The sequence below is a fragment of the Zootoca vivipara genome, chromosome 15 (genome assembly GCF_963506605.1).
Source record: "Zootoca vivipara chromosome 15, rZooViv1.1, whole genome shotgun sequence".
Classification (NCBI taxonomy): Eukaryota; Metazoa; Chordata; class Lepidosauria; order Squamata; family Lacertidae; genus Zootoca; species Zootoca vivipara.
This window is the reverse complement of record NC_083290.1, coordinates 4,664,349-4,688,086: the sequence shown is the minus strand read 5'-3', so window position 1 is coordinate 4,688,086 and position 23,738 is coordinate 4,664,349. Positions and strand designations below refer to the sequence as shown.

The following is a 23,738-nucleotide window of genomic DNA, read 5'->3' as shown; positions in this document are numbered from 1 at the left end:
GGAGGGCCGCAGTCTGGGGATGCCTGGACTAGATGGTCCATTGGCTGTTCTTTGGTTTTTATTATTGCAACGTATGGAGAGAAGAAAGGAAGGGGAGGGCAGGGAGAAGTAAAGCCAATAAGAGGAAGAATATGAGCAAGAAATCAAAATTCCAGATTATTTCCCTCCCCCAATCTAACTGCAGCCCCCAAACAGAAAGCAAGCGAATACACACTTCTCGAACTGCTGGGTAGTCATCAGCTGCCATGAACGAATCCTTTAACAACAGAAGGACGGAGACACAGAAATTCTGCATCACATCCAGGCTCCAGTCTTTCATGAATAACTGGTCCCAGATCAACAAGACAGCCGGCAAGTTCAGAACACCAACGAACCCCTGTGCGAGACAGGAAAGCCAGTTTTTGCTCCAATGCGTGAAAGCCGAGGCACCGTTTTCTTTCTAAAGCTAAATTAGAGGCGGGCATTGCAAAATAGGTTTATTTTCATAATGTGTGAGCACAAGAATGACCCATCCGAACAGGAGGCAATCCAACTCTGTGTAAGCCCCTCTTCAGGGTCTGCCTCCTCCAGAGGCAATTAACTCCCCTGCTTCTCTGCAAGAGCAAGATGGACATTAACGCTCCAAGTTGCATACGATGTTAAGATGGGACGGAATCACAAAATTCCAGTGGAAGCTGATTGGGAACCAGAGTGGTGATTCCTACAGAGACACAACAGGCAGCTTCTTCAAAAGGCAGGTAATTCTGCTGTCATGTGAGCCAATCACAACTGATGCAAAGCCAGGGCACAGTTACCTGCACCTAGCAAAGGTTAACTGGAAGGAGGCTAGAAGAATGAACCACGCAGAGGTGCACTGGGAAGACCCCCCCACCTGCAGTTGGGTAATTTCTTCTGTGTTTGTGCATGAGGATTGACTCGCTGATCCAATCACACCAAATGCTGAGAGGTAGCAGGATTAGCCGTTCCTCAGCAGTGGCCACTAGCATGAGTCAACAGCTGCTGAAGCAAGCTAGGCTTTAACAAGAGAGGCTTATCTCACTGCAGGTAGAGAGAGCCACCCAAACTGAGCTGCGGTTCTATTTAAGGCTGAAGCAACCCTGCTCCTGTGAGGCTCCAGCTTGAACATCTTACCTTGCTAGAGCAATGAATCATGCAGAGACGCAGCGAGCAGCCTCCCTTAAGTAGGGGGGGGAGGCTTACAGGAGCCTTTGATTATTTATTTCATTTTTCATGACACATTAGCCACTTTCTGTAAGCACAATGGAATCTGTCCTCTCTGCAGCTACGGACTCCTTGACAGGCTGGTCAAGGTGGGAAGGGGTTTCTCTTCTCTTCTTCCATAACACTAGCTGAAGAACGGGAATTTGGAATCCACTGAACCAGAGCACACATTGGACACAGCAGTGTGGCTGTAGCTGCAGGACAGCCCCCTTGTGGCTGCAAGCTGGTGCTGCAGACACACTCCAGAAACATTATACAACTTCACCGTTATGAGAAATCTCCTCCACGGGGTCTAAAATCAGGATTCTGCAACATATTCTGATCACCTCAGTAAAGTTTTTAGTTGTAAAGGGTGGCCAGGCAAACAATTTATTTGGCAAGCTCCCCACTATACCAAAAAAAGAGAGGATTTGCTGCCTTCTTCTTCATTTTTACCTCTCCCATCCACTTCCTAAGGAAAACCACGGGGCTTGCCAGTATTTCTTTGGTTCCGTTTTGTCTTGATGGGAATCCATTTTCAAACGCGCAGATCCCTTGAGCTCTCCCTCTTTCCTGAAGTATCAATTCCACCAGGAAATCCTAAAAGGGGTGGGGGGGGGGAAGGAAACGTAGCATTTGTGGTGGAATAATAGCAGGTCCTCCCCATTTCTTTACTTCCTACATTCCAATTTGCCTGTTGAATCTGAGGCATAATTTAGGAATGGGGAACCTAAGACCCTCCAGGATTCCCTGTCTGGCCCTCCCCAGACCCCACCGGGCCTGTTCTTTCTTTCGTTTCTTCTTCACTAGGATGTGTCCTTGAACTGTGCTATCCCACTCCTTTCTTACCTGATGGGCCCTGCTGAGCGCCTGGGGCCCCCAGTCCTGCCACTCACCACTTGGCCTAGGGCGGGGCCTGACAGGCTCCATAAAGGATTGCTGCTGCTGCTGCTGGGCAGAGAGGGCTCAGTTTTTGGTTGCTTTTGTTTTGTTTTGTTTTCAATTGCTGTTATTTTTTTACCTATGTCATTCTAAACTATTATATTAATGCTGTATTCTTAGTTTTAGATTTTGATTTATGTGGAAATTGTTTTCCATTTGGTCGTGTGTTTTTATGATGTGGTTTATTTATTGTTTATGACTTTTGTAATTATATAAATCTCGGGATGTTGTAAGCTGCCTTGAGCATTGTTTTTAACTGTGGAAAGGTGGCAAACAAATAAAATGATGATGATGATGATGACGACGACGGCTTTTGAATGCCTGGAATGTAGCCTACCATACAAAGGGAAGACTGGTATCAACCAGCCTGCTGACTCTTGCCTCTGGAAGCACTGTGCTTACCAGGAGAGAGTGGGGCAAGGCAGCAGGAAGGTTGGTGCGGTGCAAGCACAGCAGCAGACAAATCCGGCGCTCCTGCTGCTGCGTCCCCACCACACCAACCTCTATGCCCTCTAATTAACAAGACTGACGGGAGAACAGGGGCACTGCAGCAGCCCTCCCAACATGGGTAGGTCCCAACATGATCACCAAAGGCCAGCGGCAGAAGTGGCTCCCACCACCATCATACCAGCAAATGGCCCACTACCCTACGGTGGTTCCATTCCCACTTAGGACAAAGCACCCCAAAAAAAGAGTAGGGGCAGTATGGGAGCTCCTTTAGACTGGCGGTGTTCTTTTACAGGTATATTCTGCATTAGTGGTGGATTTATACTGGACTGCCTGCACATTATTCTGCTTCCTCAATGCTACTGCATTCTTGCTGTCAGGGGAGGGACTTTTGAACTATAGAGCAACAGGAGTGGGACAAGCCACCCCACCATCACAGAACATTTGTGGTAAAAAACCACAACCCAGCAGGATTTCTGCACCTCTTTACCCTCGGCTTTTGACACTTGAGATGTATATTTTAGGACCCACCTTATTTCTGTGATTGTAAGTTGTTGTAAACTGGTTTTTTTAATATTGTGCTTTAATCGTAACCAGCCACGAGATCTCAGGCCGAAGGGCAGGTAAACGACAACAGTAATGCTACTACTACTGATAAAAAACATGCACTGATTGGAAATGGAGCAGTATGTTCACCTCAAAACTTATGCAGATGAAAATCACATTGAAAGCAGGATTGCATATACCATCACGAGCACAAATTTTCAATAAAAAGGATGTCTGGGGGGGACGGGGCGGCGCTGAGGTCAAAGAGACACAAGAGAGAGTGCTTCATTCCTGGTACTCCCTGTTTCTACCACCAGCAAGACTCTTGAGAATCCCCAACCAACCACAGAGCCAAATGCCTGCAAGGGATGTTCTATCAAACAGAAGAATAATGGGTTGCCCTCTTTGAAAAGGCATGATTGGCACTGACATTACAAGCTTTTAAATGCCAGGGGAAGAGCTTGTTTCACATTTTTTGTCTCGTTGTGTTTTGCTCTGTTTATGCGTCGGTTCAAAACTGTATATATATAAAAAAGGTAAAGGACCCCTGACAGTTAAGTCCAGTCGCGAACAACTCTGGGGTTGCGGCGCTTATATCGCTTTACTGGCCGAGGGAGCCGACGTTTGTCCACAGACAGTTTTCCTGGGTCATGTGGCCACCATGACTAAGCCGCTTCTGGCGAAACCAGAGCAGCACATGGAAACACCGTTTACCTTCCCGCCGGAGCGGCACCTATTTATCTGTTCAGTTTCTGTTAATTGGTTAATTGGTTCTCATGGGAAACTTACAGATTCTGGCTTCACACAATTAACTCAAGGCAGTGTCAATTTACTCTTGGCAGAAAGCCAAGGTCTGCCTGACCTAGAAACTACTCTCTCTGATTGGTTAACGACCAGCACTGAACTCTGTTATCTAGGAATGCTAGCACAGTTGGCTTTTGTTAGGTGTTAGGAGTAGAAGTGCTGTGTATATGGTTGGAGAGAGAGACAGAGAGGATTTACTTTGCTTTGTATGCAGAAACTCTGCTGCTTTTATTTTCTTTTTAATAAATCCTGTAAATAGTTATTCTGCGTCTAGCCGACTAGTCACTTCCACCTCAACTAGCTTCTGTGCTGTGCAGGAAAACTCTGCTACATTTGGGCTAAAGCCACTAGAGCTATGCCTGACACTTCAAAATTCTAAGATTATCTACTTGCACTTTGACGTGCTTTCAAACTGCTAGGTGGGCAGGAGCTGGGACCGACCAACAGGAGCTCACCCCGTCGCAGGGATTTGAACAGCCGCCCTTCCCATCGGCAAACCCTAGACTCTGTGGTTTAGACCACAGCGCCGCCCGCATCCCTTACTTCAAAACTATATTTGTTTCTAATTTTATTCATGCTTTTGCACACAGTTCTGGAATCTTTTGATGAAGGGCAGCATATAAATATTTTAAATAAATAAATAAATAGGTACTTTTGGGTCAACTGTGACATTCTTTTTGAAAGCGCGGTGAAGGTGAGCAAATAATTCAGCATCTTCTCTCTCCAGAAGGCTCATCACTGACTCTGCTGTTACAAAGAGTTTCCCCCAAGTTGGGAATAGGTTCCGATGTAGAGAATGCAGGTACATGGCTAATTCATAGGGGTGTTCTGCTACAATTAAAATCAAAGCAATCATGTTAACCTTTATATATTATAAGATACTTTCCCCCCTCTACATGGTAGCTCATTTCAATCACCAAGTTGGGTGGGAGCGAAGAGGCTGTGGCAGACAGAGAAAAGGGGTGGCAGAAAGAGATAGAGAGAGAAAAAAGTAGTGTCGGAAAAGAGAATGTGAAAGGGGGGTTGGCACACACACACAGAGAGAGAGAGAGAGAGAGAGAGAGAGAGAGACAGACAGACAGACAGACAGACAGACAGACAGACAGACAGACAGACAGAAAATGGATGTCAAAAAGTATGAAAAAGGGGTGGTACAAAGAGAGAGAAAAGGAAAGGCGCTCCCACTTTTGGCTTGTGTCCCGACTACCACCAACTCTAACCCCCTCCCCACCTGCCAACAGGAAAAATATTCCCCAATTCCTGCTCTAGCAGGTTTCTGTAATTCTTGTATTACCTAGTCATTCTTTGTCAGCCTAACCTAGGTGCTAAAAGTACTCAATTAGAATTAAATACTTCCAAGCCCAGGAATTAGTTTTGAGTACCAAAACTGAACTGAGATCATAATCCTTCCATACAAAAACCTACCCCAGAAATACTCAACCTCCCAGATTCCAACACCATGGCTTTCTTCATTTCAGAAGTATAATTTTAGAGGACATTCATGTTGTCGTTGTTGCCATTGCAGAACTTTTGAGATCCTCCCTGATCCACTTGACTCCCTCCCCTTGAATATCAGACAGGCAACATCCCTGTTGTCCTTTTGGCGCCTTCTGAAGACCTTCCTCTTTCAACAGGCCTTTTTGGGGCCTTTCCAAGTCTGCATCTGCATCACAATTGTATTTAAGATTTTTTTTGTTTATCATTTTATCTCTTGTTGTTTGCCACCCTGGACTTCCTTGGGAGGAAGAGTGGGATATAAATTTAATTAATAATGTAACGCTTCAAATCACCCGAGACCTACCAACAGATGTAGGCATAACACCTGCACACGGAGGAAGAACAGAAACCCTGCAGTCATTTGGGGCAGTAAATTATTTACCTCTTGGTGCTGTTTGCTGAAATGCCATTTGGAGAGGGAAAAGCCAGTAGATGAGGTAGGGGTCATAGGTGCCATTGAAAACATACAAGACGTTTAAGCTTTTGCTGGTCTCCAAAATCAACTGCTCATTTGTAGCAAAGGGACGCATGCAGGGAACGCTTCTGTATTTCTGTTGGAAGAAATTAGGTGGGGTGGCAGGGGGAGAAATGCTGTATTTTTGGCGTATAGCAGTGAGAACAGCATGGGAATAAAAATACTCAAGTTAATATAGGACAAAACTTCTCAGTTTTAACAGCTAAAAGTGTGTTTGGTATTGTAACACAGTCCTTCTAAATAACCCCATAGCAGGAACTAAGGGGCCATAACTATGATTTTAGAAGTTGTCACTTTATATGTAAGCCACCTTGAGTAAATATACTGTATTAATAATAATGGCAGCAACTCCACGGCAGGTTGCACACAACTTCCATATTTTTTAAAGTGGTTTTTCAGTGTTTTTAAATAAATTAGTTATCCCCAGCATGTCAAGCTGTTTATTTACATTACAAAATTTATATGCAACTCACGGATTAAAAAAAAAATCAAAGCAAAAAGAACAATAAAAGCTGTTTAAAACAGCTATTTGAAACATTCCCAAAAATATTTAAAATAAACAGGAAACAACAACCAGATTAAAAACAACATACCAACATTCTACATGTCTGGATAGGTTTTGCCTAAACAAAAAATGCCTTAAGCAGGCATCAAAAGGACTATGGTTAAATGGGCACATACGGGGTACGGTGATCTTGCAGGTAAACTGTTATGAACTCTATATACGAATAGTAGCACCAGGTCGGGCCACTGCTGAAAACACTTCCACTTCCACAGACAGACGAGGGCAGAAACTGCAGGCCCATTCCAGTCTTTTTATTCTGCCTGCATCTCTCTCTGTCTGCTTCCTCTCCCCCCCCCCCACTTCCCATTGAGTCATGGAAGTTGGGAGAACTGGGTTGCTGCTCCATACCCTCTTCCTCCTCACCACAATCACACGTTTTTTGAAATATCAGGGTGTGCCTGAGCATACCCCACGCCCATGCCTGTAACTGTCGGGGTCCTTCAACTCACCTCTACAACTGCATTTTCAATAAGACCTGAAAGAGGTGATCGAGTGGCACTTCGGAGATTCAGTTCCGCCATCCGCCATGCTACAGTTCGCCCAAAGTCCTCTCTGGCGTCTCTCTCAGCAGCCCTAGGATGGATTTTATAGTTTTGGGTGTTTTTTTTTAATACCGTAGGTCTCAGGACTAATTTTTTTTCAAATTGAGAGGAGTCAGAAGCAGAGTTCAATGTGTCAGAAAGCAGAAGCAATGACCAAATCTTCAAGACAGATTATTAAACCAGCCCCTACCAACAGGAAGAACTTTCCGACAGTAAGACCTCTTTGACAGTGGAATGGACTCCCCCAGGAGGTTGTAGGCGCTTCTTCCTTGGAGGCTTTTAAGTTGAAGAGGTTGGGTGGCCATCTGTCATGGAAACTTTAGTTGAGATTCCTGCATTGCAGGGGATTGGACTAAATGACCCTCGAGGTCCCTTCCAACTCTATGATTCTTCCAACTCCCAGAGGAACCTCCCTGACCACCAGGACTTATAGGGCCAGAGTCTGGGCCCTCATGGACATCACCAGTCTGACAGCGGCAGTGGAGCACCAGGGGGAAGGCTGTGGAATGAAGGGGTGCCCACCTTCAGGCTAGAGGGTGGGCTCTTTAAGACTCTGACACTCTCTCAAGGGTGGAGCCTGGAGGAGGTAGTCTGGGGAGGTAGAGGCACAAAAGGCCTGTCTTTGTTGGAGCAAGTTGGTCAACTCAGGGCTGTCCATGGTCTTGCAGAATTCAACCAGCCTTCCTGCTTTCTCCCCATGGGATCTCACATGATCAGACCAGAACACATCTATGCCGTCACAGCAGCAGCACCAGCAATGGCCGTCTCTACTGCTGTGACAAGTCTTGTCTCACAGGTTTGGTCACCGCCATGGACGGCTCTCCTCACAGCTCCTGCTGAGAGGGTTTGCAGACAGGAGCCATTCTGGGACACAGATGTCTTTCCTAGCCTAATACTCAGGCTCCTTTGGTGAGGATTGGGTCCGGGGCCTTCTACACGCTAAGCACATGCTCCACTGCTGAATTACGGCCCCTGCTTCATCGACATAGGGAAGGGAGTGGTCAGGAACTCAGGAACTTGTCTTCCCCCTCTTCAGCTGCACTCCCAGAGATACTTACATGAGTTCTTTGATTTGCGGGCTTTCAGAGCTGGCTCTCAGGAGTTTATCAATCCAAATGTACTGCCGGAGTGTCCTTGGAAGCAGTTTCCCACTAAGACTTTCACACGCCGCTGCCATGTTCTCGGAACCTCGAGATATTATGGCACAGAGCAAATCGCCTAATAAATCGCTCTCTGGGCAGCTAAGAACAGGGGGGTGTAGTTCAGGTCTGATATGCAACTGCAAGTCTGAAAAGAATAGACGTAATTTTTTTTGAAAAGCAATCAAGGAAAGGGAAGTTATTATTACCTTCCACCCCAGCTCATCATTTGGGAGCAGCCACTCCAGCAAGTCGGGGAGCAGGGAGGCAGAGACCGGCTCTACTGTGGTAGGCCAGCCCCACCAGACCTCATCTCCCCTCAGCTGTCACCCAGGGGCAGCTATTCCATCAGGCTGCCTCTGTGGAAGAGATGGGAAGCCATAGGACGCATTCCATCAGGTCTGCTAAAAGCCTAGCTCTGTCAGACACCTCCTGCCCCTGATTTGGGCCAGCTGGTCATTATAGGAACAAACGGTTTACAAACTGGTGCCTGAGTTTTGGTTCTGGTTTTCTACTTCCCTCTCCCTGCCGCTTCTCCCTCGTCTATCTATCTCTCTATTGACTGTAGGGACTGTCTTGTTTGGCTGGTATGTAAGCTACAAATGCTATAAATAAATAATAAATACAAAACCAAAGAGATAAACTGAACAGCAGGCATTGATTTGGGACCTACAGTTTAAACATGTCTGGAAATCAATGCATGCCATTAAGGACCCATGAGCCTTATTTATTTGGATCCACCACGATCCCACATACAAATGATGGACTAAATTTTGTCGCGAGTCCAGGATTCTAAAAATGCGTCTGCCTTTAAAGTGTCACATGACTCTGTTCTTTAATGTTCCACGTGACTCTATGTTCCGCCTCCACTGTTGGGGGCTGTGTGTTTCTGAGAACCAGTAGGGAGAGTACCCTTGGCCTGATCCATCAGCCAGGCTCTGCTTATGTTCTTATAGCTGATAGCTGTATACCCATATATGTGTGTGTCAGCCAGGATCCAAATAACCGAGCCAGAGCAGCCGCATGATACCACACAGCAAACCACTTCTGAAACTGCACGGAACACGAAGTATCAAAAGTGGTTTGGAACATGTTGGAGAGAAGGAGCGTCAAGAGAGGAAGAAGAAAGTCAAAATGCCCACTGGCTGCTAGCACATCAGAAGTGGCTCTCTGAATTGCAGGCATTCCATTATTAGGATGTTGATATTATTTTTCCAACGCAAGAGACTTTGGAGAGCTTTCTGTTTCCTTAGGTGCTTATTTGTTACCTGTTCTCCCACCAACCCAGCCACCCTGCCCAGCCTCTTTCCCCCAGTTTTTAATACATCCTGTGCATACTTCACAACTGAACTACCCGGCTTCCGATTCTAAATATTTAAAATACTCCAGAGCTGCGGAGCTAAAAAGGCTCATGGGACTATGCTGAAAACAAGCTGGCAAAGTGGCATTGTTTTGGAAAGTGACACAAACGCCACAGTAAGTTAAACCTCGCTTACAGCGCACTTGGGTGGGTGCACCAGTGTACCGAATTGCTTTTAGTCTGAATGGATAAAAGATGAAGACACTCTGTATCAACTGAAGGGAGGAGGGGAAAACCTCTATTAGCTCTTAGTGCTATGAAAGCAAACACTTGTGGGTGCCTTTGAAGTGAAGAGCTTTTTATGTTCCTTATGTTTCTGCAAAGGGGGGGGAACAAACCTTTCAAAGCAGATCTGGTTTCTTTCTCTCAGTGGAAGGGAAGACAAACAAACGCGCACACACAACAGATGTAGTGTGAATTAATCAATGATATCCCATTTGGAGATGATTCGCTCATTCAGAGTTCTTAGGTGTGTACACCTAACGGTTTTGAAGTTAACACATGTAACATGTGTACAATGACCAAACTGCTAAAAATGATAGGGACCCATAATGCCCGAATCTCCCATTCCTCTATATATTTTGTGGGGAAAGCGCTAGTGACCTCCCCCCGCCCCCGATTTGGATGGGGACCACGGAGCTGGAGGGGGAATTTTCATCAGGAAAATAGCACCAGTGGAGAAAGGGCTAACTCCCCAATGCTGTGGTCCCAAACCAAATCTTTCCCCCTGCTATATAGCCCAAGTCATTGATGGTGGCTGTTCCCCATCCACGTTTTTTTTTTTTTTAAAGGAGATCAAATCGCAGATCTCCATCATCTCACCTGATCTGGCCCGTGTTTTCACATTATGGTCCCATCTACACCATACGTCTGAATTGGATTTAAGGCTCATGGCTTCCCCCAGAGAATCCTGGGAAATGTAGCTGTGCGAGGCATAAATTCCCAGTTACCCTTAAGAAACCATAGTTCCCAGGATTAAATATTGGGTTCGGGGGAGCAGTGTGCTTTAAATGTATGGATGTGACCATTCTTTATATTATGTGAAATGTCCCAAATTCAATCCCTGGCATCTCCTGGGAGGAGATGGAAATATTGGAGCGTTATTGCTTGTCAGCTAGATGGACTGATGTTGATATGACTTGATACAAGGCAGCTTCCAGAGATTTTTAATGAAGCATGTTGGGCTTGAATACACGGAATTTCGAATTCAAAGCTGGTACCTTCTCTGTTTCCATTGACTTGAGAAGCTGGTCTTTCGGGTAAGACTAGACAAATGTCTTTACTCTCAATGGATTTAGGCCTCTGCAGTACCGTGGAAGTTTCTCCCGAGTCCCTTGATGACTGGGACAGTTTGCATAAAGCTTCACCTCCTTGTGCACTTCCTTCGAGATGGGCCTATGAATAGAGAATTTGCTGTAAATCATTCTAGTTTGTTGAGGCTACTAACTAAGGCTGCAGCCATGCCAAACAGTTAAAGCACACTTTTAAAACACTGTCAAACATGCCTAGTATTCATTGTTATTAAATAACTTATAAAACAGAACATTTTCTACAGAAAAAAAATGGAAATTTTCCAAAAAATAGATTCCCCCCCCCAAGGATCACTGATGACACACCCTATCATTGTGATGAGTCAAGCCAACCTCTTTCATCCGCACTGTGTATTAATGTTTTACTTTTTCTTTTAATGATCTATTGCTTTATAGCTCATCGTCATTTATTTTTATCGTAAGCCACTTTATTCTTTTATTAGAAAACTGGGATAAAAATGAACTACACCATTATGGAAAGAATGCTTATAAACAGACCAAGGTTACTATTATTTCTTTGTTTTCATAGGATCATTAAACACACTTAAAGCTAGGTAAAGGGAGCTAGGGTTTTTTTTGGGGGGGGGGGGAATAAGCTCAGTTAGGATTTTAATGAGAACCTACCTTGGGATAAATGGGGCAATCCAATGGCACCATGTGACACCGGTCCTGAAAGCACTGGCCTGGCCTCCAGTGAGTATACAGTGGTACCTCGACTTACGAATGACTCGACTTACAAATGTTTTGACTTGCGAACGGAGCTCCGTCCGCCATCTTGGATGTGGTTTAGATAGGATTTTTTTGACTTACGAATTTTTGGATAGTGTTGCTTCAACTTACGAATTTTTTCTCCCAATGCATTCCTATGGGTTTCGACCTTACGAATTTTTTCGACTTATGAATGTGCGTTTGGAACGCATTAAATTCATAAGTCGAGGTACCACTATATATATAAAGCCCTAAATGGCTTGGGACCCAAGTACCCAAAAGAGTGACTTCCCCAATACCAAACGTTTTGGACAGTGGGTGAGGCCTAGTTGGTGCTGCTGCCATCAGAGGCTGCCCGGTTGGTGCTGACCCATGACAGGGCCTTTTCAGTGGTGGTTCATTGGTTGTGGAATGCCTTCCTTAATGAGGCACACCTGTCTCCATCTCTATTAACTTTCAGGAGTAGTTGGAAAGCATTCCTGTCTATCCAGGCATTTGGTGGCTGGAGAATATTGTTCCCAGCAACCTCAAGATCACTGGATGGAATAACACTTTCAGTTGTAATTGTTTTTGGAATGTCTTAACCTGCTTTGGAATGTTTCTGCTTATTGTTTTTTATTTCTTTATATCTGTTCCTCCTTGGAGAGGAAGGGCAGGATGTAAATTCAATCAATCAAAAATAATCCTCACTCTCCAAAACAATATGAGGACCAAAAGAGAACTATCTTTCAAAATTCACATTTCCCCAAATTTTGTGATTCAATTCTCCAACCAATGTGTAACAAAAAAAAAGGCTGCATGAGAAGAAAGAATAAAAATGCATATATTAGTGAAAGTAATGAATAAAAAAGAAAAATGTGTGTGTTGGGCAACATTTCATACAGGAGAAATTTGCGTTACAATACTAATGATTTTTTGAAAGGTCTTAATAATAATAATAATAATAATAATAATAATAATATTAATAATAAAAAACAGAAGCTTGGAGAAATCAGAAGCTGAGAGCAGAGGAATCAGTCAGATATATCTATCTCTATTTAGGTTCCATTGGGGCTTACTTTCTTCCACAGAAGTGGAAGGATGCAGCAATTGGAGACGAAGAAGAAGAAGAAGAAGAAGAAGAAGAAGAAGAAGAAGAAGAAGAAGAAGAAGAAGAAGAAGAAGAAGAAGAGTAGTTTATTATTGGCCAAGTACATTTCCCAACATACTTGGAATTTGTTTCGGCTACATTGCAAGGTAAACATACACACACTGTTCTACTCACAATACAAATAAGCAAAGGAACCCACCCATAATTGACCTCCCTTTCAGCTACACATCTACAAATTTAATTTAATGGCACAAGGGAAAAAACTATTCCTGTGCCTGGCCAATTTTGTATATGAAGACCTGTAGCGATGTCCAGATGGGCAATAGGGGGGCAACCCCCCCCCCCGGGCACTGACCCAGGGTGGCCCAGTGCTCACTGATAAACAGCCCTGGGTGGTAGGGAACATTGTAATTCTCTCGTGAGATACAAGCCCCTCCTTTCACACATACCCCACTTGTAATAACTCTGGGATTTTAGAAATGCTTAATACGTTTTAAAAGCAGTATCATCAGCAGAACAGGGAAAATGCATTTATTACCTTATGGTGGGCTCCACAGGTGGCCAACAGCAACTCCATCTCTGCTATTACAACATTGTAGACGTCGTCAAGAAAATGAACCATCTCAGGAGCCAGACTGGCTGCCTCAGCACCTGCTCCGTGGAAAGTTAAAATCTCTGCTCATTTATGAACCAGGGGATGTGACTGTGATAGCCATCTTCCATCCAGCTTTCCTGCTTGTTGTAGAACACAAGTGGGGCAACCTGCGATTCTCCAGATTCCAACTCTCATCATCCCTGACCATTGGGCCATGCTGCCGGGGGCTGATGGGAACTGGAGCACCCAAACATCTAGACCAGGCATCCCCAAACTGCGGCCCTCCAGATATTTTGGCCTACAACTCCCATGATCCCTAGCTAACAGGACCAGAGGTCGGGGAAGGTGGGAATTGTAGTACAAAACATCTGGAGGGCCAAAGTTTGGGGATGCGTGACCTAGACAACCACAAATTTCCCCACCCCCTGCTCTAGAAAGAAGTGGAAGCACTTGCCTTTAATGGCTGGTGGCTACTAGCTGCGGAATTCTGGGATAGTAACACACCTCAGCTGCTTGGGCACAATTTGACAGGAACAGGTTGGCTGATCTGAAGGCAGGCAAGCGAAAAAAGCAGAACTGCCTGGTTTCTGCAGGTGGCTGAGAAATGAGAAGCCATCAAGGAGCCTGCTCCAAGAGCAAATGGCTTGCTTTTTAGCTGGCTTGATGCCGATTTCGCTTGCACCACCTGCACGTCCACTTGTTCTCCATTCCTCAATACGTTGCAATTCATGACATTTGCAAATGATTGCATACATGGGGCCGTGTTAAGGGGATGTTATGTGTTCTGTGTCATTGTGTTTGTGTGTTAAGGGTGTGTGATTGCAGCTACTCAGGAGAGGGTATTCTTCATTCCAGCATCCTGACTATGTTATACTCTCTCCCTCAGATATGGTTGGCTAGTGGAATGGAAAGCATGGAGCCCAACGGCTTGTTGGGCCACACTTACTTTGGGGTCTGGCCCAGCCCACTTTGGGGCTCCACCCACTGATGGAATGTTCCCACTGGGCCCCCGTAGTTTTCACCTTGGATTGAAAAGGGTTTCCCAGTCTTGCCGTAAATCAAGAGACAGAACGAAACATACGTCACAAGCCTCCTGTTCTTTCTTTTTCAAAAGACACTGGCCCCATAGCTTCCAATTGCTCAAGGAGGGGGAAAAAAGACATTTACAATACTGGTATTGACTCACCCTGCCTTTTAAATCCTTCCAAGCCTCCTTTTGGAACTCTCAGTAAAGCAAACGGGAAGTTTTCAGTGTGTCAAGAATACAGAACTGATCTTTCGACTTTTTTAAAAGCATCTCCCCCCCCCACCTCCTTTGAAAACAGCGATATTATTAACATGAAAGGAAACAGATGTCTTTTTCACATGCAAACTAATCTGAGGCGATACGCTGAAAAAATAATAATAAAAAAGACGACGGGCTGTGCAATCATCTAATTTTTTATTCTTTTTTGGCTCTCTGGCAGAATTAGACGGCGCAATATTTTTCAGGTTTCCCACAATGCAAAGTCAATTTGGAAGCAGCGGGACTTCTCCCAGTACAAATTGTAATTACTTCAAAGCTCACGCAGCAAGGATATTGCAAGTCAAATAGGTTTCCCTGTCCATTTCCTGCCCCCCCCCGCCCCCTTTCATTGACTCATTTTAAAAAATTACACCACACAATAACATCACCACGAGGGAAAAGAATTTGCGGGAAGACAGCAATCATAACAGACTGGGTTCAAAATCACTCCTTATAAAGGATATTGGCTTGATGGCTCTCTGAGTAAGGTGCATTTATAACTCACCCTGAGCCCGAGGTATAGAGTGGGAAATAATATGTACACACACACACACACACGTGGCCAGCTGCCATAATCCAGGCAGGAGGCACACAGACGCTCACAGCACAATCCTAACCATGCCGAGTTCAATGCAGTCCTACACACCTACTTATTTGGGAGTAAGCCACATTGAGCTCAATTGGGGGGGGGACTAACTTTGGAATAGACATGGATAGGATGGCACTCATAGGCGTACTCAGCATGGGGCAGGGGGGACAGCTGCCCTCCCAGAAGCAAAAAATTTTTTTTAATCGTCCTGCTTCACGGTGGCTGCAGTTGAGCTGGAGGCGCGTCGGGATCCCGCAAGAAGAGCCTGAAGCGGCACAGCAAGGCACAGCGGTGTTGCTAGCCTTCTGGCTGCCCGGGGCGGCAAATCAGAAGGCACCCCGCGCGCGCATAAAGGCTAGTGATGCCGCTGGGAGGAAGGGACCCGCGCGAAGGGAAAGGAGGAGCAATGGAGACAGGGAAGCAGCTTCCTCCTCCTCTCCGTTTCTCCCTCCCCTCCTCGAGCTCCAGTGTGAGGGCACCGCGGGAGCCGTGTCCCTAACCAGCCCAGCCCAGGTGGTGCTGCCGCCGCCACTTACTGCTCCTGCTGGCCGCGGCCCGATCGGCGTGCCCAACCCCACTGGCCCCGACTCCGAGGGCTGCACATGGGCTGTTCCTGGCGGCTGCAACAATAGCCCACGGTGGCACAGCGCCTCAGCAGCTCCCGGGTCGGCGCGCCCTTGGAGCGTGCAGCAGACGTCGCCACCGCTTCTGCTTGGGCTGCAGCAGCAGCAGGAGCCGCGGAAAAGGGGAGGGGGCTTCGCGGCAGGAGGTGGAGAAGGCGGAGGCGCTCTAAGCCTCAGAGCCAGGCCTTGCCCCCGGGGAGGGACGGAGGGAAAGGAGGGTGGACCTCAGCTCGCGCCCCCGCCGGGTCTGTGGGAAGCGGAGGTAACTCAAGCGTGCAGCTTCTCGGCTGCTCAGCCAGCCAGCCCTCCCTCTCTCCCTCCTCCTCCTCCTACTCAGGCGGGGCAGCCGTCGGTGGAGGTGGCAAGGGGGTGCCGTGCTGCCCCCCATAAAGTGGAGCCCAGGGCCCCCTGGCCCCCTATTGCAATGCCCCTGGCCACACATGCGCGCTCTCCCCTGGGGCGGCGCCCAGGATGAAACTTCTTCCCGGAGTCAGTTTCACCTGGGCTCCATAGTCCCGTCCACGTTCCCACTTTGTGGCCCCTCCCCTCCCGTGCCTTGGCCCCACCCCTGAACGGCCATGGCTTGCCCCCCCCCCCCTAGTTTTGATCCTGGTGGCACTCTAAATCAAGATTCCACTCACAAACACCTAGCTGGATTAGGAACTGCATGAAAAGCCCGCGCCACATAATAGGCAATCATGCTAATCAGCTGTTTCAGAAGGGGAGCAATGGGCTAGATTTAATTCCCTCTTCACTTCTCTCCCACCAAACAGCTGATCAGGATGACTGACAATTCTCTGGCTAGGAGGCATGCAGCCCTGGTGTGCTGTGTATAGGGGTGGGAGAATCAAGGCCATGGACTCTACTAGTAAAGTAACGTTGAATATGGATGAAGCCCCACTGTGGAAGTGTTTGCCAATCTGGACATTTTCTATGGTTTATTTCTGAAGATCATGGCATTAGTTGATATGTACCCCCACAGTTAACTATTTTACCCCTGCCTTGATGTAAAGAGGAGCACAATAATACAATGCTTTAAAGGTAAAGGGACCCCTGATCATTAGGTCCAGTCGTGACCGACTCTGGGGTTGCGGCGCTCATCTCGTGTTATTGGCAGAGGGAGCCAGTGTACAGCTTCCAGGTCATGTGGCCAGCATAACAAAGCCGCTTCTGGCGAACCAGAGCAGCGCACAGAAACGCCGTTTACCTTCCCACTGTAGCGGTACCTATTTATCTACTTGCACTTTGGTGTGCTTTTGAACTGCTAGGTTGGCAGGAGCTGGGAATGAGCAACGGGAGCTCACCCCGTCACAGGGAGCCCTAGGCTCTGTGGTTTAACCCACAGCACCAGCCACTTAAATTATCACCTCCTGTAGGGGTTCTGCAAATAAAACCAAATTGTCCTTTGACAGTAAACACAGGATTTAGGAAACAAACAAGATAACGGTTTAGTTGTTTCTCACAAGTGCCATGTCTTATCAACTACAATGGGCAAGGTAAAGGACTCCCTGTCTGGAACCCAGGAGAGCCATGTGAATCAATGGTCTGGCTCTGTGTGAGATAGCTCCCTAGGTTCCTACGCTCTTTCATGGGGCGGGGTGTAGCTCAGTGGTAGAGCATCAGTCTTGCACACAGAAGGCCCCAGGTTCAATCCTCAGCATCTCCACTCCAGGTAGGGCTGGGAGAAACTCTTGTCCTGAATCCTTGGATAGCTGCTGTCAGTCAATGTAGACAATACTGAGCTAGATGGGACCACAGGTCACTTTTTAACATTTCTAATAAGGTCATGAGCTTCATGGAAGGTCAGAGCCCGTAGAAAAGAAATAATGGATTTCAAGCCAAGAAAGTAAAGGTAGATTTCTGCCTAGAACCAAACAATAGATAACATGGTTTTGCTTTATATTTTGAAAGGCGAACCTTAAGTGGGCTTGGAAAAGACTGCGTTTTATCTATTCTCTTGTTGATTATTTCTATTGCCTTAGTTTGTGTGCAGGCTCTGAAAGAACATCTTAACTCACCTGAATGAAAATGACAGTGAATACTTTCTGCCGCTTTCAAACACTGATTCTGTAGCCAGACTCTTGTAGCTTCTTCCAGCTTTGTGTTGTTGATCTCACTTATGGCTGTGGGGGACTAAGTGGAGAAAGTTGTTTTTAACAATTAGCTTTCTGTTGTAACTCACAGGAACAAAGGAAACTGCCTTAAAACCAAGTCAAGCCACTGGATCCATCTAGCTCAGAACTGTCAGCATTTGGCAGCAGCTTTCCAGGGGTTCAGAGAAGGATCTCCCCATCCCTACTTGGAGTTGTCAGGGATTGAAGCCAGGACACCCTGCATGCAAAGCAAATGCTCTGTCACTGAGCTATGCTCCACTCTATAGAGTGGAACCAAATTATTAGCCTAATTATCAAGAGGGGCTTCCCAGAAAAGATCCAAAACTGAGGTTTTTCAGTATAGATGCAGTAAACATCCAAGTTTTCTCAGTAGTAAAAATTCAGTTATTTCTAGTTAAATAGATTTGGGGAGGGGAAACAGCTGTGGTGTAGATCCTGCTATACATGCAGAAATTCAGTCCCCAGCACTTCTGGTTAAAAGGAGAAATTGGCATGTGATGGGGAAGATCTCCATTTCAGATTTTAGACTTAGAAGGAAGCTGACAGAAGGAAGCTGTCCTGGTGCAAAGCAGTTTCATGTGTTCCATTAAACCAGGGTTGGGGAACTTTTTCAGCCCAAGGACTGCATTCCTTCCTGGACAAAATTCCAAGGGTCACATGTCAGTGATGGGTGTGGCCAGATGTAATGTTATCAGATTGATGGGCTGGCTTGGATGTTTGTGGGGACCCTCCAACCGTGTGGTTTTGTATTTGTAAGATGGGAATTTGTAGTAGAATGGATTGCAGAAGTAGCCAAACCTAGAATCTAGAACCATAGAATTGTAGAGTTGGAAAGGGTAATCTAGTTCAACCTGCCGCAATGCAGGAATTGAAACCAAAGCATCCATGAGGATGGCCATCCAACCTCTGCTTAAAAACCTATACAAGAAGGGAGAGTCAACAACCTCCCAAGGAAGACAGTTCCACTGTAGAACAGATCTTACCGTCAGAACTCAATGGCCGTAGCTGGGCCTGTTGTTAAGCACCCTATTTACATGTCTATGGAGTTGACCAAGTACAGATGTGTTGGGGAACCCTCCTCTAAAAACCTAATGGGGGAGCAAACTACGTTGGAATGTAAATGCTGTGAGCCCTTCCATCTTCAGTTTACTTATATGTGTAAATATAACCAAATATCCTAACGACACCAGAGATTCCAGGGACTTTCATTCCAAGGAAAACGAACCCTGGCTAAACTCTGGAACCCTGGAGGCTCTCATTTTGGCTCTCGGTGTGGTGGGGCAGAGATGCAGAGCTGCCCTTCTGACCCTGGTGCCACTATAGTTCACCTGGACGGGGTTGGGTTTGGTAAAACAGCAGTGAAGTTGTGGCTGTGCAGATGCCCACAGTGGCTTTGCTGGTGTGACTGCACAGTCCTGGCCTTGTCACTGCCTTGCATTTCTGTATTTTAATATTTTGTTGGAAGCCGCCCAGAGTGGCTGGGGGAACACGGCCAGATGGGCGGGGTATAAATAATAAATTATTATTATTATTATTATTATTATTATTATTATTATTATTATAACACTGATATCAGGAGGGCAGCTCTGCAGTTCTGCCCCAGCACACTAGCCATGACTGGAATCTTTACCAACAAGTCATTGTTTTAATGTGACCTTATTACCCTTTAGTTTTTATAACACACTTACGAGTGAATCAGGTTGAACAGGGCAGTCACTGAAATATCTTTTAACAAAGCTCTGGCCAAGGAGATTGAAAACCATTTTTCTTTGCTTTGGGTCTCTTATCTTGTCCTTTATTTCATCGACGAAGGCAGTTTCCACTCTCTCTAAAACCTAGAAGAATCATCAGATATTTTGCATATGCACTGACACCACACACACAATAGTTATTAGGAATTACTTGCAATCCAATTTATTATTTCCATTTGCCTATATTGAGCTCCAATGTGGTTTAGTGGTTCAAGTGTCAAACAAGGGCCAGCTCTCTCCCTCATTCAGTGGTAAGGCTGATTGAACAGCCTGTTATGAGCATAAATTCCTTGAAAGGAAAGGCAAGAGGAAAAAATGTCACTAATTAACAAACCCTGAAGCTAAGGATAGTCCATGCCAGTGGTTCCCAACAGATGGTCCGGGGACCCCCAGGGGTCCGCGAGCTATGCCAGACGGGTCCGCAAGATGCTATTAGAATAAAAAATATATTAAATATATTTCGTATGATAACAGATTTTTTGTTTTGGCCGCTTCCTGCATGAGCAGAGTCTAGCGCAAAACTAGAATTAGATAGAGGCAGTAGTTCTGCTGTATGCCGTTAGGTGGCGCTTTACAAACACTGTTTTGCAAAGAGGCAGCACGCGCATTCTAAACGCTCACCTCCCCAAGATGCTTTGCGCGCGTCGGCTTCATTTGTGCGCTACTGCGCAGGTACCCTGTCTTCTCCATTCCCCTCCCTCCTCCCTGGCGCGCGCTGCCTCTTTGCAAAACAGTAGTGTTTGTAAACAAAGCGTTGTTTTTCGCGGAAGCTACAGTTTGCGTAGTTAAAAATGGACCGTTGGTTTAAAAGTGGTTCGTTAAAACGACAAAGGCCTACAGATGAAGAGGAAGAACTGTAAAAAACATATAAATATAAAATATAAAAAGACTCTTAATTTGGCTCTCACTTTTTAATTTTAGGATTAGGAATTAATGGGGGTCCTTGTCACAATAGCGGCTCGATGAGGAGTCCTCGAGAAAATTTTGTTGGGAACCCCTGGTCCATGCATTTGTCACAACAACCCTGTGAGGTTAGTTTGGCTGACAGACAGTGATTGGGCCCAGCAAATTAAGTTCGGCTGAGGGGTGGAGACCCAGCAAGCTTCAGTGTGTGATGTTTCTGATGTGTTTTATTTATTGCTTATTGCTTTTGTTATGTTGGTAATTATGTAAATCTTGTCATGTTGTAAGCCGCCTTGAGCATTGTTTTAACTATGGAAAGGCTGCATACAAATAAAATGCTGCCGCTGCTGCTGCTGCTGCTGTAGTGGTGAGTGTTAGACTAAGACTTGGGTGACCAGCATTCAAATCCTCACTCGCCCATGAAGTTCACTAGGTGACTTTGGGCCAGCCACTTTCTTACAGCCTAATGAATCTTATAAGGGTGGGGAGAACCATGTACCTTGATCTTCTTGGAGGAATGCTAGAATATAAATGTTACAATAATAATAATAACAATTATAATAATGAGGCCCCTGAAAAAAATTTGAACCTGGTCCTAAAATAAAGGCTAAGATAATATGAAACGTGTTTTGAATATCCTAGGTGCCATATAAATGGTAAATGGTATTGCTGTTGTTGGAGGAGGAAAGGAGGAGCAAGGAAAGAAAAATAAAAGAGGGTGCAAGCTTTACAGCGAAGATTAGTACCTTATGCCATGGCTTTCCAGGCAATAGTGTTTCCTGTAGGCAGGCACTGAACCAAGAGATGCTGCAAGTCTGGTTATGGTTGTCTAATTTTGTTCTTGGGTGTCCAGATATTTCTCCAGCTTCTTTCTCCATTTCTTGCAGTATTTCCACCCTCCCCCCAAGTAATATGCAATCACTTCTAGTTTTCCAGTTAGAAGGTCTTCATGACATGACATTGGAGGGGGAAAGCTGCAACACAGACAAAAGAGCTGAGGTCCAAATTATTACAGGCACAATCGCAAGCACTGGATAAAAAGGACTTTGCCAGGTGGGGAAAAAAGTTAACACACAGGTGTAAAGGTGCATTTGAAGACCCTCAACATAGCACCTACAGACGCCATGGTGCCTCAGACACATTTATAGCACCTGCACCAATTTTAAAAAACTTTAAATTGAGATTTTGGCTATGTTGTTTTGTTAAGAGTGTTGCCTGTTTATTTTTACTTTTTTTGGAGGGATGTCTGTTTACTTTAGGGACGCGGGTGGCCCTGTGCATTAAACCACAGAGCCTAGGGCTTGCCGATCAGAAGGTCGGCAGTTCGAATCCCCGCAACGGGGTGAGCTACTGTTTTTTGGTCCCTGCTCCTGCCAACCTAGCAGTTCAAAAGCACGTCAAAGTGCAAGTAGATAAATAGGTACTGCTACAGTGGTAAGGTAAACGGCATTTCCGTGTGCTGCTCTGGTTCACCAGAAGCGGCTTTGTCATGCTGGACACATGACCTGGAAGCTGTATGCCGGCTCCCTCGGCCAATAACGCGAAATGAGCGCGCAACCCCAGAGCCGGTCACGACTGGACCTAATGGCCAGGAGTCCCTTTACCTTTACCTGTTTACTTTGGCCTTGGTTATTTGGGGGAGGTACCTGTTTGGAAGGGGGTTCTGAACACCAGCAGTTCTTCTTCCATTAAATGGCTGTTTGGTGGCACCTAGGTCAGTTTCTTAGTCTTCCCAATGTTCCCTTGGGGCTCCAAAAAGGTGTAGGGGGGACCCTTGCTGTATGTTATGAAGATGGACACCAATGCAACTACCAGTAAGAGGGTCCATGTGCATAAGCAGAGGGGCATAAAGTGTTGGTGTTGACCTTTAAAGCCCTAAACGGCCTCGGTCCTGTATACCTGAAGGAGTGTCTCCACCCCCATCATTCAGCCCGGACACTGAGATCCAGCGCCGAAGGCCTTCTGGTGGTTCCCTCATTGCGAGAAGTGAGGTTACAGGGAACCAGACAGAGGGCCTTCTCGGTAGTGGCACCCGGCCTGTGGAATGCCCTTCCAACAGATGATAAGGAAATAAGCAGCTATCCTATTTTTAAAAGACAACTGAAGGCAGCCCTGTTTAGGGAAGTTTTTAATATTTAATGCTGTATTGTTTTAATATTCGATTAGGAGCCTCCCAGAGTGGCTGGGGAGACTCAGCCAGATGGGTGGGGTACAAATAATAAATTATATTATTATTATTATTATTATTATTATTATTATTATTATTATTATTATACAGCAATTCTAGGAGCCATCACCAGAGATTGCTTCGGACAGGATGTGCATTAAACCTGACTTGTTTTCTACAGGATGTTGACTATAACTAATTTCACATCTACTCCATACATGGAAAGCACTCTTATAGCACTTTCAACAGCGACAGATCATTCCACAAAGATTGCTGGGAAGTGTACAGTACGTAGTTTTTTCAGGGTGCTGACCTACCGAAGCTACAATTCCCAGCACCCTTAGCAAACTACAATTCCCAGCACTCTCCATGGCTGTTGAATTGGTAAAGAGTACAGTACTTTAAAGGGATGTAGAATAATCAATAAGGTTTAGTGTAGCTCAGAGTAGACCCACTGAAATAAACGGACATGACCAAGTTGGTCCCATTCATTTAAATGGGTCTACTCTTGAGTTAAAACTTAGCCGGATCCAACCCTAAATCAATAATGGCAGTAAGAACAATAATTAATACAAACAAAATAATAACAATGCTGATGATGGTAATACATACAACAAGAAATATAATGAAGCGGACAATGACAATATATACAGTAATAGATCAGCAGCTACGATAACAGCAACGAAGGCAACAAGCGATAATAAAAATGTGCAACAGGAATAAAAACAGCAAAAATAATGGGCCTCATAATAACAATAAAGGGCGAATAACTCAAGAGCATACCCACGGAAGGCAAGGGATGCGGCTAACTTAGGTTTACTGATTTCAGTGGGCTTACTCTGAGCCGAACTTAGCTGCGGACAACAAAACAGAATTATTACTCTTATTGCTATTATCCTTATTATTGAATACCCAGCCTACGAGGGGCTCAAGGAAGCCGCGCTCAGCTTCTCCTCCGCCTCGCAGGCCCGGCTCTCCCGTTGCCATGGCGACCGGGCCCTCCGGGCCTAGCTCTCCTCCCTCCTCCGGCCACTCCTCTTCCTCCCCGGGCCGGTAGTTGGAACCTGCCCGGCCGCCGCCCCCCCC

At 45.8% G+C, this 23,738-nt stretch overlaps 1 protein-coding gene across 2 annotated transcripts in view; it reads right to left on the bottom strand.

Moving 5' to 3' along the window:
- LOC118097011 (uncharacterized) overlaps positions 1-23,650 on the bottom strand; it is a 69,340-nt gene extending 45,690 nt beyond the window's left edge. The window contains exons 1-12 of one of the 2 annotated variants that reach the window (XM_060283049.1): positions 23,436-23,650; positions 21,232-21,459; positions 19,520-19,666; positions 17,736-17,850; positions 13,164-13,276; positions 10,738-10,912; positions 8,077-8,305; positions 6,926-7,049; positions 5,819-5,987; positions 4,592-4,770; positions 1,657-1,800; positions 215-376 (exon numbers count right to left, since the gene is read on the bottom strand). In XM_060283049.1, coding sequence (XP_060139032.1) covers positions 215-376; positions 1,657-1,800; positions 4,592-4,770; positions 5,819-5,987; positions 6,926-7,049; positions 8,077-8,305; positions 10,738-10,912; positions 13,164-13,276; positions 17,736-17,850; positions 19,520-19,666; positions 21,232-21,363 — 1,689 coding nt within the window. In that variant the 5' untranslated portion in view covers positions 21,364-21,459; positions 23,436-23,650. Of the gene's footprint in view, positions 1-214; positions 377-1,656; positions 1,801-4,591; positions 4,771-5,818; positions 5,988-6,925; positions 7,050-8,076; positions 8,306-10,737; positions 10,913-13,163; positions 13,277-14,406; positions 15,134-17,735; positions 17,851-19,519; positions 19,667-21,231; positions 21,460-23,435 lie in introns of those variants that run through there. The other variant, XM_060283050.1, reaches the window with a different exon arrangement.
- Between the last annotated feature and the right edge of the window lie 88 nt (positions 23,651-23,738).